This window comes from Rhinoraja longicauda, chromosome 10, assembly GCF_053455715.1.
Source record: "Rhinoraja longicauda isolate Sanriku21f chromosome 10, sRhiLon1.1, whole genome shotgun sequence".
In the NCBI taxonomy this organism is placed as follows: Eukaryota; Metazoa; Chordata; class Chondrichthyes; order Rajiformes; family Arhynchobatidae; genus Rhinoraja; species Rhinoraja longicauda.
Window position 1 is genome coordinate 27,456,373 of NC_135962.1, and position 18,362 is coordinate 27,474,734.

The 18,362-nt window shown below is 47.8% G+C and overlaps 1 protein-coding gene across 2 annotated transcripts in view; it reads right to left on the reverse strand.

Annotated features, from left to right (window-relative positions):
* The window catches only part of kif26ab (kinesin family member 26Ab), a 154,247-nt gene extending 144,864 nt beyond the window's left edge, over positions 1–9,383 (reverse strand). The window contains exons 1-2 of one of the 2 annotated variants that reach the window (XM_078407147.1): positions 9,255–9,383; positions 2,076–2,324 (exon numbers count right to left, since the gene is read on the reverse strand). In XM_078407147.1, coding sequence (XP_078263273.1) covers positions 2,076–2,324; positions 9,255–9,383 — 378 coding nt within the window. Of the gene's footprint in view, positions 1–2,075; positions 2,325–3,219; positions 3,349–9,254 lie in introns of those variants that run through there. The other variant, XM_078407148.1, reaches the window with a different exon arrangement.
* Positions 9,384–18,362: the final 8,979 nt, after the last annotated feature.

Consider the following 18,362-nt stretch of genomic DNA (forward strand, 5'->3'; position numbering starts at 1 on the left):
TGGTCGGTGTGGACAAGTTAGGCAAAGGGGCCTGTTTCCACACAGTATGACTCTGACTCAAGGACCAAAACTTCGACCCTGTGTCGTGAAATAAGGCATGGTAATGGTAAAAAGCCCTAATTAAGGGACACAATTAGACAAAGTCATTTATGTACAGGTAACATTGGGTGGAGTTTAATTTCCTTTTAGGGAATTATTCATGGAGCTCAGGTGTATGGGTGTATGAGCGGAGGGGGGGGGGGGGGCGGTAATCATTGCATATATTGAGAACATTTTAAATCGCTGCAAAAAAAAGTTCGTATTATAAACGGAAACAACATTCTTCGCCCTCCCTCAGGTTCCTGGACTTTCAATCAGACTCGCCACCCAACCAAGAGATCAACATAATAAGTGCAAATCAATGGCAGGAAATTCTCCTCAATTAATCCAAAGGAGTTTGGAGTTGCCTGGCCGCCTATTACCGAGCCCTGGGGGCGGTGTCATCTCACTAATCTCCACACCTCTAATGTGTGTCTGACCAGCCTTGCTCGCCCGAGTCCCCCGCTGAGAATTCTGCGTGTGTAGAATAAACCCTAGACTGTCTCAATAAGGGGTTGTTTACATTGGCATTGGGGGGGCGGATAGCCGCTGGGCGGGGGGGGGGGGGGGAGATGCGAGACAGTCCCACTGCAGGGTACAGCCCTGTAGTCTGAGACCAGCCACGGCTCTCAACTCACGCTGAAAGATCTGGCCAGCCCTTGCTTGGCTCGCTTCCACCGCCCTCGCTGCGACAACCAACTCAGTACCCGCCCGACAGCCTCAAATACAGAGCCACAAACTGACTCGGCAAACTCCCCACTCTGGCGTCCGCGCCTTGTTAATAAATAAGACATGGTGAGGCCGGTCTGTAAATGACAAAGAGTTACGACGCACATTAAAAGGGAAAGCAGCCTTTCCCTCGGGAGTGAAATACCGACTCAAACCAATGCTGCTGCTACAAGCAAGCACCCAGAGTTAGAGACCGCCCAGGATCGGCCTTGGAGAGCAGACAAGTGAACCTAGAACAGTACAGCACAAGGGAGTGTGCCCTTCGGCCCACAATGTTTGTGCCGAACATGATGACAAGTTAAACAGATCTGATCTGCCTGCACATGATCCATGTCCCTCTATTCCCTGCATTTCGATGTGCTTATCTAAAAGCCTCTTAAACGCCACTATGGTATTTGCTCCACCACCACCCCTGGCAATGCGTTCCAGGTCCCCACCACTCTGTGTAAAAAAAAAAACTTGCCCCGCACACCTTCTTTAATATTTCCCTTCTCTCACCTTATAGCTACGCCCTCTAGTGTTGGACATTTCCACCCTGGGAAAAAGATTCTGACTGTCTACCATATCTATGCCTCTCATAATTTTATATACATTTATCAGGTCTCCCCTCAACCTCTGACCTTCCAGAGAAAACAACCCGAGTCTGTCCAACTTCTCCCCGTGGTTGAAACCCTCTAATCGGGGCAACATTCTCTGCATCCTCTCCAAAACCTCCACATCTTTCTTCTAATGGAGCGGCCAAAACTGTACGCAATACCTCAAATATGTTCCTACTACAGTGAATGGTAGTATGCTGGAGAGTGTTGTAGTGCAGATGGGTCTAGGAGTGCATGTACACTGTTCCCTGAAAGTGGTGCCACAGATAGATAGGGTGGAGCTATTGAGATTTGGGGAAATCCAGTTGAAATCTTGAAGATTAATGCTGATTTAGTTGGGAGTTTTTAAGAAAGTGGCCTGCTTTATATTCTGGCAAACCACCTCTGCACCCTCTCCAAAGCCTCCACATCTCTCCTGCAGAGGACTGAATGTATTGAGTGAAGTTAGACACAAAATGCTGGAGTAATTCAGCGGGTCAGGCAGCATCTCGGGAGAGAAGGAATGGGTAATGTCGTGGGTCAAGACCCTTGAAGGTCTCGACCTGAAACATCACCCATTCCTTCTCTCCCATGATGCTGCCTGACCCGCTGAGTTACTCCAGCACTTTGTGTCTACCTTCGATTTAAACCAGCATCTGCAGTTTTTTTCCTATGTATTGAGTGGAGTCCTACCTTGGTAGGTACGGGCAGGACGAGCTTCATCGCTTGTCTCCTGGGCTCTGCCAGTTTGACTTGGCAATCGTCACACCAGCCTCCCTTCTCTTCTTTCTTGAAGTGGCAGGACTCGGTGGCGGAGACGGCCCCGGCTCCCTCTGGAGTGGGTCGGCTGCCACGGTAATCTTCCTCCACCACCTGCAACCTCCTCCTGAGGCAGGACTCCGAGGACACCTCCTTGCTCTGACCCCCATCCAGCACCTGTGACTGTGGCAGAGAAGGCAGAGAGAAAAGCATGAGAGAAAGGAGAGAACTCAGGCATCAGACATTATGGGGAGAAGGCAGAAGAATGGGGTTGAGAGGGAAAGATAGACCAGCCATGATTGAATGGAGGAGTAGACTTGATGGGCCGAATGGCCTAATTCTGTTCCAATGACTTATGAACTTATGCATGTGAGGTGTTCTGCATCTCTTCCATGTAGACGCAAGCAACTGCAGTTGCTGGTTGACAAAAGAAAAAGACAAAAGACATGAAGTGTTGGAGTAATTCAGCGGGTCAGGCACACCCCATTTCCACGTTCTCATTTTTCTGCACCTCTAACCCGTGCAACGGAATGGCTGCGAAACTGAATGTCAAACGAGTGCAACAGTTTGAGACGTTAAACACCTCTCTCATCCCCATTTGCAGAATTCAAGTCAAGAATGTTTTATCGTCATATGTCCCAGACAGAACAATGAAACTCTTACTTGCAGCAGCACAACTGAATACGTAAGCATGGTAATCTGCAAACAATATCATAAACGAGAAAGAAAGTTCAGTCACTCAATGCACGTTTCCAACATATACCCAGTCAGTAAGTTCACACTATGTTTAGTACTAACCACTCCGTTGCAGAGTGACAACGCACTCTCGCATAACGTTAAGTGTTACTCGTGATTAACTTGAGTTAACCTCAGTCCTTACCCATCTCGGTAAGGATTCTGCCATGTTAGGGAGCAAAGGTCCACAGATGATGCCCTGTCTGCCCCTGTACCACACGACTTTAAATGTTCTCTTATGTTGAGCCGTCTGTGACACAGCAAATCACCTATCCGCAACCCAGTATAAGCCAGCCCGAAACTTTTACTCAACCGTTCCCAACTCTCAAGTCCGAATACTTACTACCAGCCGGCGGAACTCCGGCTCCGGCGCAAGAGATTTGTTCCCTGGCATTCTGAACAGGTCCCTTTTGGTTCCTTCAAGGAGCGGCCAAAGTCAGGCAGATTACAGCTCTGGCGAGTCCCGTCTCCCTGCTGCAAAGCGCGGATTCATACCAACAGCACAAATGTCACCGAAAGAAGTCAGCTTTCCATCTTAGAAATATGATTGTTCCTTTTTTTTTTTAACTGCTCTGACTTTTCAATCGCCCCTGGCGAGTTTAAACCGGTATTTGATCATTCTGGGTTTGTGCCTGGGCTCACCGTCCATGTCCGAAGGAAGACAAGAGTAAGTTTGAGTTGCCAGGTTTGTGTGGGTTGGGGGAAGCGACATCATGCACTAGAGTGGGTGGGGCGCCGGCACATAGAAACCTCTGATCGGCCACAGAGTTCCCGTGACTGACAAATAACGCAAAACCACAGCCCCGCTATAACTTTAAACTGACAGCCTTTATTTCCAAAGCGGAGGAGCCCAGTGGCTATTTAAAATGTTGAAGCAACCGAGAATTGTTCGTGTTCACCTAAACACAGTGGTGTAGCGGTAGAGTTGCTGCCTTACAGCGCCAGGGACCCGGGTTCGATCCTGAGTACGGACGCTGTCTGTACGAAGTTTGTATATTCTCCCCGTGACCTAAGTCTTCAGAGCAAGCGAGGACATCTTTGATAAATTCGTATCAGAATCAGTGAGAGCGTCCACAATCTCTGGGTGGGGGGAAAAGAACCCGAAACGACACGTATCCATGTTCTGTAGAGATGCTGCCTGTACACCGAGTTACTCCAGCACTTTGTGTCCTTTTCTGTAAACCAGCATCTGCAGTTCTTTCTACTATTGCTGATCTATTCGGCACTGCGACTTACTGTTGCAATTGCCGTTCACACAGATCGCCATAATAAGGCAGGCGGGCTATGCCAGTGCCCGCGGTGGCGCTTTGGTTAATTTAACCGTGCAGATGAACAAGCTACTGAAAACAGAGCTGTAAATGACTCTGGAATTAAATTCTCTCCAGGCTCAATTTAAGCCATTGCTTCCTTTATCTGTTGGTGAGCAATGGGCTTGTTCAAACTGGTTGTGAAACCTTTTTGTGGCGATTTAACCCTTTTCGACAAAGTGCTGTTGTGGGCTACATTCTGTGGCCTACATTCTGTGGCCTCTCCATCCAACTAAATATCAGCAATCTTTCAAAATGCAAAACAATATTACATGCTCCAATATTTTAGACTTTCGAGATACAGGCCCTTCGGCCCACCGAGTCCGCGCTGACATGCGATCAAGAAATAGGGTCTCGACCCGAAACGTCACCCATTCCTTCTCTCCAGAGATGCTGCCTGTCCCGCTGAGTTACACCAACTTTTTGTGTCCACCCCGTATACAAGCACTATCCTACACACTGGGGACAGTTACAATTTTATCGAAGCACATTAACCTACAAACCTGCACGTCTTTGGAGTGTGGGAGGAAACCAGAGCACCCAGTGAAAACCCGCGTGATCACAGGGAGAACGTGCAAAACTCCGTACAGACAGCATGGTGGTCAGGATCGAGCCCAGGTCTCTGGCGCTATAAGGCAGCAGTTATATCGCTGCGCCACTGTGCCGCCCTATTGAAATGTGTCTGACGGCCAACTTAAACTCCCGAGATTCATTAGTGATAGGAACAGAATTAGGCCATTCGGTCCATTCAGTTTCCTCCGCCATTCAATTATGGCTGACCTATTTTTCCCACTCAACCCCATTCTCCTGCCTTCTCCCCATAACCTTTGGCACCCTTACAAATAAAAAAAATGTCAATCTCCGCTTTAAAAATACCCAATGTCTTGGCTTCCACAGCCGTCTGAGGCAATGCATTCCACAGATTCACCACCCATTTGTGTTCGTGTTAAGCTGGGCTGGAGAGAAATCGGCAGAATTGTCCAGTTTACGCCATTTCTCTCGGCGTGGAGCAGTTCTGAGGGATTGTTCTTGTACCTACAGCGCCACTTGTTGGCCGCAGCTCAGATCCACAAAGGACCCGATTCTCAGGAAAAAAAGAAATGTGTTTCCATGCAACTACGAGTTTATTCGCACTGGAAAACAAATGGGTCAAAATTTTGTCCGCGTGGATACCGTTGAGCGCTCAATACACAATAACCGTGATTTAAGAAAACGCGTTAAAATACACAATTATTGACGAGGTAGCGAACAAATCGTACCATAGTCATCGCTGTATGTTACATACAATGAGCATTTTACAGCAAGTGTCCATTTAAAACCAGGCGGACACGCTAATGGAAGATAGTTTATTGTGAAAGGGAGATGCACACTTGTTTAGTCCAACCTGTTTAAACTGAACTGGAATCCTTCATTAAAAGATGACAATACTTACAAGCGTAAATCAGGCCAAGGTCGTATAGATGATGCTAGATAAATGTGAGCAAATGCCAGATTCCAATACATATTTAAATGTCAGTGTTAACCTGCCCTTTCTGTCTAATCCAAGGCCCGACTGAATTGAGCTACACAAGGCTGTAGCAAATAAATTATTTCAGTATTGTCCCATTTGCCCTAGTTAACATGTTCGTGGGACACGAGAGAAGGGGAACTTTTATATCTCACCGAGATTCATAGAGTCATGCAGCATGGAAATTGGCCCTTCGGCCCAACTAGCCCGCGTCGGCCAACTTGTCCCTTCTACACTAGTCCCACCTGCCCGCGCTTGGCCCAAAACCATGTAAACCTATCATAACCACGTACCTCTCAAAATGTCTCTTATATGTAATGATAGCACTGTTTCAATTACTTTCTCTGGCAGCCCGTTCCATACACGCACCACCCTGTGTCAAAAAACTGGCCCCTCAGGTTCCTATTAAATCTCCCCCCCCCCCCCTCCCCCCTCACGTTAAACCTGTGTCCTCTTGCTCAGGATTCCCCTACTCGGGCCAAATGACTGTGCGTTTACCCGATCTATTCGGGTTGCATTGATTCCTGTGCATGAGAGCACTATACGGGTGAGTTGACAGCGCGCCAGTCCGCAGATAAACAGAGGCAACGGCTGGGTATTTGACAGTCCTAGAAGAGTATTGTACAATGTGAAGAAAAGTCCTGAAATGCCACCTATCCATGTTCTTCACAGTCGCTGCCTGGTCCGCTATTACTTCAGCGCTTTGTCTTTTTTTTTTTGTAATACATTTGTTTATTTGGTTTATAATAAAGTGCAACCTGCACAATAAAATAACAACAGAAATATGAATATGTGCTTAGAAACTGTGAATTGGTGTTCAGTCTGAAGAAGGGTCCCGACCCAAAAAAACGTCACCTCTCTGTTCTCCGGAGATGCTGCTCGACCCGCTGAGTTACTCCATCGCTTTGTGTCTTTCCTTGGTAAAGTTTCTACAGTTATAAGAGACGTAGAAACGAGAAACTGCAGATGCTGATTTACACGAAAGGATACAAAGTGCTGGAATAACTCAGAGGGTCAGGCAGCATCTCTGGAGGACATGCATGTATTTTAGGTTACAAGGTCTTCCTAAAAATAGGCACCGTTTTAGGCACGTCGTCGCATTTGCGTTAAACTGAAACCATTCCCCCAATCGACCGCCTGTTAAACGCCAATGAAGCGAGGAGGAGAGAGATGGACTGACTGTGACTCTACGGCGGGGCCAACGTGCAAGCTGTCTTTGCTGGCTGAGACAACGCAAGAGCTCGAATCGAAGATTTAACTTTAAAGGGGATCTTTGTTTTAAAGCGCTAGAATGGAACATGAATGAAATACCGAATAGATTTACAAAGCTGTTTCTGATTGGGTCACAGGCACGGATGTCGTGTCCCTACATCCACCTTGCCCCTCTCCGGGACTGTCTCTGCACTCGCTGTATCCAATCCCCACCGGACAGTTGGTTTTACAAGTGGTGTCTGTCATCCAGGGTCCGCAATGCTACGTCTAATGGGGAGGGGGGGGGGGGGAGATGCGCGCCCCCGCCGCCCCGGGCTCCTGCCCGCCGTGCCCGGTGCCCGGGAGCTCACCAGCGGGCGCGCGCCCTGCTCTCGCCAGGTGTGCGCGCACCCGCCATGAGCGCGCCCCGGGCACTTCTGGGGAGTGGCATTGAGCGGCCCCAGCCCTGGGGGGGGGGGGGGGGTGAGCTGGTCAAGGGGGAGGGGGAGGGGGGGTGAGCTGGTCAAGGGGGAGGGGGAGGGGGGGGTGAGCTGGTCAAGGGGGAGGGGGAGGGGGGGGTGAGCTGGTCAAGGGGGAGGGGGTGTGGAGTGAGCTGGCCAGGGGGGTGGAGGGGGGAGTGGGCTGCCCGGGGGGGGGGAGGGGAGGGGGGGTGAGCTGGTCAAGGGGGAGGGGGTGCGGAGTGAGCAGCCCGGGGGGGGGAGTGGGCTGCCCAAGGGGGAAGGGGAGGGGGTGTGGAGTGAGCTGGCCAGGGGGGGGAGGGGGGAGTGGGCTGCCAGGGGGGGGGGAGGGGGGAGTGGGCTGCCCAAGGGGGAAGGGGAGGGGGTGTGGAGTGAGCTGGCCAGGGGGGGGGGAGGGGGGAGTGGGCTGCCCGGGGGGGGGGGGGGAGTGGAAGGGGCGCGCCTGAAGTGTCCAAGTTGCGTTATTAAACATCCATAAATATCCATGTCGGGCTTAAACCTGGCGCCTCCCGCACACTCCAACCCCCCCCCGGCCCCATGCGCGCCCCCGACTCCCCTCCAGCCCGCCTGCTTCCTGCAATAGCTCCCTTCAGTACGCGTGCACGCGCTTTAGACGCGCGCCGCCGCGCTCTGTCTCCCCCCACCCCACCCGTGCGCGCCCCCGCCCGCACTCTGCGCCGGCTCGTTGTTCGCGCTGGGGCTGAGGGCTGGTGCGCTCTGTGCCTCTCCCTCTCTCCCTCTCTCTCTCCCTCTCTCTCTCCCTCTCTCTCTCTCCCTCTCTCTCTCTCTCTCTCTCTCTCTCTCTCTCTCCCTCCCTCCCTCCCTCCCTCCCTCTCTCTCTCTCCCTCCCTCCCTCCCTCTCTCCCTCCCTCCCTCCCTCCCTCCCTCCCTCCCTCCCTCTCTCCCTCCCTCTCTCCCTCCCTCTCTCCCTCCCTCTCTCCCTCCCTCTCTCCCTCCCTCTCTCCCTCCCTCCCCTCTACCCTGCGCCCCCCCCGTGTCCCCCTCCAGGCGCGCTCCGGGGCAAAGCCCTACTCCGCTATACATTGCGCGGCACTTTGTGGGTTAGACACTATTAAAATGGACCTCGCTGACAATTCGCCGCCCTGCCTGCCTGCCTGCCTTGCCCCTCACTTTCCAAGGCCCTCCGTGCGGTTTTTTGGCATGAAACTGTCAGCTGTTATAATATGTTACAATGAACGCCGCCAGCTATTGGAGTTTTTTCGTTCTGAAATCCGGTCCAGTTTCTATGAAAGCGCTGCAGTTTACCAAAGTATAAGCAGTTATCAATCACACAGACTCTTCCCCAAGTCTACCAGAACCACCGCGCTTGTTTAAAAGTTCAAAGCAAAATCCGGGAAGCAACAGCTCACATGATCTTCAAACCAACATGAACCGTTCCCCGCTAGCTTTGCGGCAAAGAACGGAATGAATTGTCTTTAAAAAAACGTTAGAAACAAGGAACTGCAGATGCTGGTTTATACCGAAGGTAGACACAAGGTGCTGGAGTAATCCCGCGGGTCCCGACCCGAAACGCCACCCATTCTTTTTAGTTTGTTCCAGAGATGCTGCCTGACCGGCTGAGTTACTCCAGCACGTTGTGGCTTGCCTTCGGGATGAATAGTACTTTGGAAGCTGGAGTATTGGGGTAACAATGCTCAAAGATGAGGAGTGAGCACTATTCAACGGTAGTATTGTGCATGCTTCACAATAGAGTAGTATTCAACACTAGGTGAAAAACTCACTGTGGAAAGTTAAACCCCGAAAGGAGTAAATAATTTCAGAACACACGCTTAAACAATTTTCATTATGATGATATTTTATTAAAATGGAGAGAACTCAACCCTGGCGTTTTGTTGAGAGGATAGATCACAGCGTAACATTGGAGACCACTCACCTTCTGTTTCCTCCTCAAAAGGTGGCTGGTGAATCCAAAGATAATATCAGGGTCCAGGCAAAACGTGCCGATTTCCAGTAAGTTTGTGCTTTTTCTGGGAGGGAACCCTGACGATTGTTGGGAAGACATTGTGCACTGCGATCTTCGAGCTTGCTCCCCCGAACCTCACCCCCGGTACAGTGGACGCCTCAGTCACTCCGCGGCGACATAGCGGTTGCCAATGCTTCTTCCATGCCCGGGTTATGGTGCACTCTAATCCCGCTAATCCGCCCTCAGATCAGATCCGGACTCTCTGCCACTCCCCTCACTAGCGTCCCGCCAACGCAGCCTAATCCAGAAACGAATCTTCTTGCATTCACTTGTCCCTCTAAGTGAAAAACCATCAATATCCATCAGCAAATCTTCAGATTGCCTTTGATTTCTTCTTCCCTTGGCGTGGAAGCAGCGTTCCAAGCAGCTCCTTGGCTCTGTGCCGCGGGTTGGATAGAAAGCAAGGCACCGCGGTGGAACTGGGAGAAGTGAGGCATGAATGCAATGAAGTTATGTGTTGGTGGACGGCGGTGGACTCCTCTCACATCTCATCGTTCAGCAGTGTCCCAGTGTTTCAGGAAAAAGCCGCATCCCTTTCAAAGTGCGCTAATTGTTAACAGCTTGGAAACGTGGTACTGGAGATGAGATCCCGAGAAGCCAATCCCGCTGTGGGCAGCTATGTGACATAAACTACTGACAAGATCAAATCGATTCAGCTCTATATCTCGGGGAAGAATGTGACATATTCTTATGATGCTTTCATCGACACGCCAATTCCAACCCCTAAAGATCCGACCCCTTAGCTGCGAAAGAGACATATGTTTATTAGATTTTTAGGTCAATCAATAATGTTCTGACTTGAGCAAACATAATTTGCATTATGTGAGGACAAACGCAAATTGGAAGAACAGCACCTCATATTTCGCTTGGGCAGCTTACAGCCCAGCGATATGAATATTGATTTTTATAACTTCAAGTAACCCTTACATCCCCTCTCTCTGTCCCTCCCCCACCCTAGTCGTCGTACTAGTTTCACTGAAGTCCTGTTGAGTTTCGCTTTATTACTCGTTATCACTTTCCTCACAGCCAACAATGGACACAACCACGTTTCCTTGATCATCGTTGCTGGCTTTGATCTGTCTTTTTGCACAAATTTCCTTAATTTGCGTTATGCACCTTTTCATATCTCTCGGTACCCTCTCCCCTGACTCTCAATCTGAGGAAGGGTCTCGCCTCGAAACTTCACCTATTCCTTTTCTCCAGAGATGCTGCCTGACCCGTTGAGTTACTCCAGCACTTTGTGCCTGTCTTCGGTGTAAACCAGCATCTGCAGTTTCTTCCTACACATGATTTGCATTCCACCAGTTTCTCCATGAGTGAGTAAACATCTCCAATCACAATGATGGGTGAACTGAGGCTATTCCGTTTGATTGCACTCAATTACAGCAATTTAGCGAACTGAGTCTATTTAAGAAGGCGAGATAGGAGTTTAGTTGGGAAATGATCCAACACTGCTGCGGCACTATGCCCTGTCAGTTATCTATTACCCTGCAATCTCTGCAGCTTAATTTCTGCAGGGGGAAAATGAGAGGAGTTAGTGCGAGAGGAGTTGCATTTCTGGTCAACTGGAAGCTGGGCGACAGGATAACAGGGTGGCAATCATAAAGTTATCCACTGTCCGCGTTTGTTGTTCCCAATAAAGTAAAACATCAACGAATGGATTGTGCACAAAGCCTATTACAGTAGATAAAGTCCATTATTTATATGTTTTGAAAGCGATCCTCCGACATTAACATTGGTCTGTTAATAAAAATCTTATCGCCAGCACACAGAGGATTAGTCTACAGATAAGCAGACCGCCATTACCTTTATAATAAAGAAATGTTGAATCAGTGATTGAAAGAATGTCTCTTTTTTTTTTGCCATTGGGTAGATTTGCCTGCTCTTGGTGAAATATATCATTTCGGTTTCCTGATTGTTTATACAGCAGCCATTTAAGTAATTTGTCATTGGACGAGTTCCAGTGATTGTTCCAAATAGAGTTGAACAAAAGATTATTAAGGTGAGTTGACGTTTTGCATTGTAAGCCCGCATTGTCTCACGGTGGAACCATGATAAAATGCTTTTGAGAGTCTTATAGACTATGTCTTCCCTTTAAGTTGAATTATGTCTCGACTTAATGTAAAACCTAGCATACTAAACAAAAAACAAAAAAACCTATTCGTTCCGCTACAACCCAATACGTCCGCTTCACAAGAGAAATGTCTTCATTAGGTCAGGGCTGAACAGAGTTATAAGTGGACGTCTGCAAAATGCCATCTCCATCAGGGTAAGATACTCATGCACGCTCTTTCAACTCACTCGAAAAGTTTCCAGTTTTAAGCTCACTTAGTGTTTCTGTCCGAATACAGAAGACGGTATTAATTTAGCATGAATAGTTGAATGAAACCTGTCCCCGTTCAGTCGTTTTCAGTCATTATTACCCATACTTCTTTCAGTTTTCAAAAACATCACTCCAGCCTGTGTAAATCTTGTGGTAATTGACTGCTGTTTCTTGAGGGCGGAGAGAGGGCGCTCATTGAAAACAGAAGCACTGTAGAGCGTGAGGCGTGAAGCACTTACGCTCAATACGTTAAATATTTAATTTAACTTTTGTGCCATTTACAAATGGTGTCATAGCATTGGTATGAAAGGAAAACATACCTTACCTCCCTGTACGTAAAGTTAACCCGCTCTAAATGAACGCCATTGTTGGACGTTACTGTATACGGTAGGTGCTGCACAATTTCACATTTAATTTGCTTAAAACATACAATAGATTGCAGTCTAGAGGGCTCTGGGGAAATCTATGTGACAGAACCCAAGAATCCATGAAATTCAATGTAATGCACTAATCATGGAAGTATTATGGTATTAATTGCTATAATGCTTGCTTGTAATCCTATCATAGGATGCAGAGCACACTTTCGGTGAAGATGAATCAGATTTAACTGGCCACTGGGTAAATTAATGGTACATATTCAATATTTAGACTACATATTGATTCGGCGTTAACACCAGGCATAAATGCGGCGACCAGCACGCACAAGCCGCTCCCAACGTTCCTCGACAGAAATAGTGGAAGTGTGGGAGACGTGTTAGAATTTCACTTTTCAGGGCGCGAACGGACCACATAAACGATAATTAGAATTCGTTGCAAAGATGATTTATCGTGTCTATCATCGTGGATGAAAAGCCTAGGTCACCGATGAATGCTGATGAAATTCCAAAGATCTGCTCCCTAAAGACTGCTCGCATCTGCCATCCTCCAGGTTGGAAGGGAATAGCCCAGGGCACGCATCTTATTAAAGCGAGATAAAAATGTAGACATTTTGTCAAGCAAAACATTTCTTTGTGCAGCGAGGGTATGTCATCCATAGACAGTTATACTGCAAAAGGGTTAAGACAACATTTCCTTGCGTTTGGGACAATCAAAATGGATTGCTTGATAAGATTTTTTATTTACACAGTATTACAATAGCAACAGGAATTATGAAAATATTACGAACACATTGGAGTAAGTTTGAAGAGATATTCAAGAGATATGCGTGCAAGGCTGAAAGTTTTTCAAAATGCACCTTAATTCCTAGCCTGACTGTGCAGTTCTTGAGGATAATATATTTGAGTTTGACTGTACACGACCGTGATAAGGCAGCTACAGGTCGTGTATCCTCAATTGTGTCGCTTCCGAAATTCATTCGACTTAAAATAAACAAGTGGCCCTGGTCACAGAAGCGAAGACTGACATTTGCTAATGGGCAACAGTTAGACGGGCTACTTTCAATTATTTGCGTCCAGTTGGCATGTCGTGGCTTGTGGTGATGTGCTTTTTTCCCCAATGCCCATCTTCTATTCACAATTCATAAAGTGGAGGACGAGGAACAGTTTGTAGTCCACGATCTTCCATTTAATTTCCTGTCAGTTTAATCAGGTTGCTCTCATTCCCAGCTGACGTGCTAGTTTGTTTCAGTTTTGGCAGGGAGGGGTAGGAAGGGGAGGGGAAGGGAGAGGGCGGGGGGGGGGAGCTGATAAATCTTTAAAAACAAACATCCTAACTTCCACCACTTGTATAAACAGGGACGAACATTGTGCCTTCTCTCATGTGAGTTTGTTTTAATAAAAGTTAAACGATCTCTGACCAAATTGATTTTGTGCAGTTATCCGTCGCGCGGGGAACACGTTTTAATTTCGCCGCAATTTAACTAACTGAAAGATGTTGGTGTTTCAGATCTCCAGTGTAATTGTTAATGGGCGACGGTGCTGCAATTGGGTGGGGGGGGGGGGGGGGGGTGAGGCTGGAGTGGTGAATTGGGAGAACTCTGGTCTTGCAATGCACGCTTAACTTGTGGCGTCGTCTTGTTTTTTTGATAGAGAGAAACTATATTTTCTTTTGTAAACACAGCGATGAAGCACGTTAGAGTTTCCTAATCCCATTATCCGCTTGAATCCATTCCTCGCTCTTTTTGCATGCAATGAGACCTCTGTTGACTTGGCGAACCCTCGCTCAGAGATATTTTGTGTGTTTGAATGTCCGGAATGCTTTCGAGATACATTGAAAATATTGGAAAATAATTACGACGTGTGTTCATTAAATGAATCCGAATTGTCGTCGGGTCTCTGATGGTGAATGAACATCCGCTGGTGGCGGCAGCTTGAAGCGTTAGTGGATTCAGCACCGCGGCCAGCGCCCTCCGCCCCTTCCAGTGCTCAAATAGGGTATTGAAGCATTAAATGTTAAAGCAATTATACGACCTTCGTAACCCGGGATGCTCCGACCGTATCCAAGCGATTATAAACAATCAATTACAGCGTTTAACTATTGCGTTTACGATCATTTAAATGAATGCTGTTCCAATAAAGGGATATCTTTGTGATAGATGTGCTTTATCTTTCACGCTACTTCTCCTCCGGTGCCGATTCCAGCAGGGGTTTACTTACACACACGGTGCTGAATCCATATTTATAGACACACATTTCCCTATTCTATCTGGATATTTCTTCCAAATGCAGTCCAGGGAATGTGAATTTGTCCTTATCATGTCTGCAGATAGTCTATTCGATTCCTCCAGCTTTGGTTGGAATATTGCATGAACTGGATGCAATTTTTTTTTTAACGGAATCCTGAAGGAGCAGTTATGAAATGGTCCAGAGGTACCCTGGTAAGATAGATAACAGGACAATAAAAAAAATGATGAAATAGGAGAAAGAGTAAGAAACCATGGAGAGAAGTCAAGAGCCAAGAGTGTTTTATTGTCATATGTTCCGAAACGGAACAACGATACTCTTGCAGCAGCACAACAGATATGGAAACATAGTACACTCTAAAACCCATAATAACCCAAAATAAACCCATAATAAAAAACAAAAGAAAGGTCAACACACACACACGCCCACACACACACACACGCCCACACACACACACACACACACACACACACACACACACATATATGTGTGTTCTCAGTATATGTTTATATATGTGTAGGAAAGAACTGCAGATGCTGGTTTAAATCGAAGATAGACACAAAATGCTGGAGTAACTCAGCGGTACAGGCAACATCTCTGGAGAGAAGGAATGGGTGACGTTTCAGGTCGAGATCCTTCTTCAGACTGATATATATACAGTGCATTCAGAAAGTATTCAGACTCCTTCACCTTTTCCACATTTTGCTACGTAACAGCCTTATTTTAAAATGGATTAAATTCATTTTTTAATCATCAAATACGTCAATTCGACACGTGTCATCTACCTAAACATCATTGCAAGCCAGGTACACCCCTTCATGGCAATGGTATTCCCTGATGGCAGTGGCCTCTTTCAGCAGAATAATGTGCCCTGCCTCACTGTACACATTGTTTGGGAATGGTTTGAGGAACATGATGAAGTGTTCACGTTGTTGCTCTGGCCTCCAAATTCTCCAGATCTCAATCCGATTGAGTATCTGTGGGATGTGCTGGATCAACAAGTCCGATCCATGGCGGCTCCACCTCACAACTTACAGGACTTGAAGGATCTGCTGCTAATGTTTTGGTGCCGGATATCACAGGACACCTTCCGGGGTCTTATAGAGTCCATGCCTCGGCTGGTCAGCGCTGTTTTGGTGGAACATGGAGGACCAACAGCATATTAGACAGGTGGCCGTAATGTTTGGCTGATCGGTGTATACTTCTTTATATGGAGAGAGAGAGAGAGAGAGAGAGAGAGAGAGAGAGAGAGAGAGAGAGAGAGAGAGAGAGAGATTTGGGGAGATAGGAAGCACTGGGTCTCCGCAGCAGTCCTGAGTCTCCGGTTAGAGGAGGGTGGCCAGTTCTTGGTATGCGTGCGTACTCAGGTGGCAGCTCTCCGTCTCAGGACTCTGCGGAGATACGTGTACGTGGGGCACCCTCCCAGATGGCACGCTCTGGCCACGTATTTTTTTCGCCAGGGCTATTGCCTAAGGGGGGGCTTTGTGGCTCCCAGTGGCGGGCATTAGTCAACCCGCCACACGGGACATGCCAAGTTTTAACCGCGATGTGTTAAGAGTGAGGAATTTGGTCATCTTCAGTCAGCGCGTTGCTCCTCAGGGGGAGGGGGGTGTTGTGGCCGTGAGGGGGCCAGTCCTCACCCTGTCGAGGCGGGTGTCGAGGACAGGCGTGTGCTTGGAGCCATTCCAACCGAGCTTACCCCTGCTCCGCCGGAACAGCTCATCGGGCCCAGGCTCCAGAATATTTCCCGGGAGCTGGCCCTACAAAACTTGAGCCGCCTCTCCCAGATGCCCAGCATGCCGTTCCGTGATACGGGCAGACATTTACTGTACAGGATGCTCCTGCACACTCTGCACCTCCTCGCCTTTGTCTTTTGTCCGGATACGCCTTGGCGGTCCGTGTTGCCATCTGACGGCAGGAGTGGTCCCCAGTGGTGGTCTCTCTACAAGGAAGTCCTTCCCCTTTACATCAGGGATCTGGGGTGGAGAGTGTTGCACAGAGCCGTGGTTTGTAATACATTTTTCAGCCAGTTCACGGTCTCGCCGGACGCTTGTATTTTCTGCGGCGAGGAAGAGTCCGTGTTCCACATGTGTATGCAGTGTGTGAGGTTGCTGCCCCTGTATGAGTATCTGAAGGGGTTGCTCCTCAAGTTTTGGCTGCATTTCAGTCCTACGATCCTGGTGTTTGGGCAAAGGGCTGGGAGTGGGGAGGGCCGATCGGGAGGGTGGGATCTCCCTGTCGGTTTGCTCCTGGGCCTGGCCAAGATGGCTATTCGTGGGTCCAGGCAGCGGGCGGTCGATGGTCACACCAGAGTCGGCTGCCTACCCCTCTTCCGGGCCTATGTCCGTGCTCGCGTGACCCTGGAGAGGGAACACGCGGTGTCCACGGGGACTCTGGAGGCCTTCCACGAACGCTGGGGTTTGCGGCTATTGTAAATAGAGATTGCACCATTGTACTGTGATGATTGATTGATGTATTGTGACCATTGAGCTTTTATGTACTTTTTGGTACACTGTAATATGCATTTGTTGAATAAAGTCCTTGGAGTGGAAAAAAAGAGAGAGAGAGAGAGAGAGAGAGAGAGAGAGAGGGTGAGGGAGAGAGGGAGAGGGAGAGGGAGAGAGAGTGTCATAGAGTCATATGGCGTGGAAGCAGGCCCTTCGGCCCAACACCCACACCAACCAATGTGTCCCATCTACACCAGTCCCATCAGCCTGCATTTGGCCCATCCCTCTAAACCTGTCCTATTCATGTACCTGTCTTAATGTTTCTTTAACGTTGCGATAGTTCCTGCATTAGCTACCTTCTCTGGCAGTTCATTCCATACACTCCCATCCCCTGTGCGAAAATGTTATTACCCCTCAGGTTCCTATTAAATCTTTTCCCCTTCACTTTAAACCTATGTCTGGTTCTTATATAAACAAATAAACAGACAATAATAGTGCAAATACAAAAAACAATGGCCCGTCTATGTAGTTTGGAGTTTAATTGGGGGCTATAATGTTTAACAGACCTGATGGTTGAAGGAATAGAGAATACCAGAGTTATGAGATGAAAAAGTGACGATGGAGTCGGCACGTGGAGTTTTACATCGAGAACTGATAACTCCGGTTCTCAGTAAAATTAGTTAGTCAGATGATAGCGAGTAAGAAGTAGGCCAACTGAAGCTGTGCGAAGGAATTGGGAACGTGCAAAATTCAGGCAGAGTAAAACAGGCCCCGGAAAATCAAGCAAGAAGTGGGAGTAACGCTGGATACACTTGACTCACCAGAACCAAAACAACCAGAGAGCTCCTTGTTGTTTTACTAATTATGTTTCTGCGGTATTATTAGTACTGAATACATACATTGTGGACATTTGCCACTACTGTTGCATTCACAGCGCGGATAAGGTAAGTTGTTTGCAAGAGCTAGGGATATAATGACATCGCTTGATTTAGATTTGAAATAATTCTGCAGCAGGCGACAGCTGCAAACAGAGTTCGGGGAAATGGCACACAAAAAAATATATTACGAAGCATTTGAGGTAAAGAGATTAGAAATAATATCTGGACACATTCAGAAAGAAGGGACTAGATTAAGATAATTAATCTCAATACATAATTGAAAAGGCAACACGGACTGAACGGAATGGGTTTGATCTCTAACTGTTTTTTTTCGGATATCTGTGAAGCTTTTAACAAGAGCGGTTGCCACTGTAATTACTTGGCGAGGGAAATGGACCGGAATGTGAGATAAAGCAATTTACACATAGGAAGGGGGAAGGCAGTCAGAAACAGTGCACATTAGATATCGAGTGTGAGCCGCTTGCGAAGGCAGGATGCTGCCAGATGAGCTGGGTCTAAGGACATGGCGATCTCGACATGATCCTCCAATTGAAGGTCAATTTGCCCTCTGCTGTGGCGAAATATGCAATTGGGGGGAAAACAGGAGAACAATGCAGAGACATCAGAAGCACAAATAGAAAACGATGCAAATTCTCGGCGAGTTTGGAGGTGTCAGGTCTGTTGAAAAATGATTGACCTCGGACATCAACTCTATTTTCTCCAGAGAAACATATCGCGTGAGTTCGTGG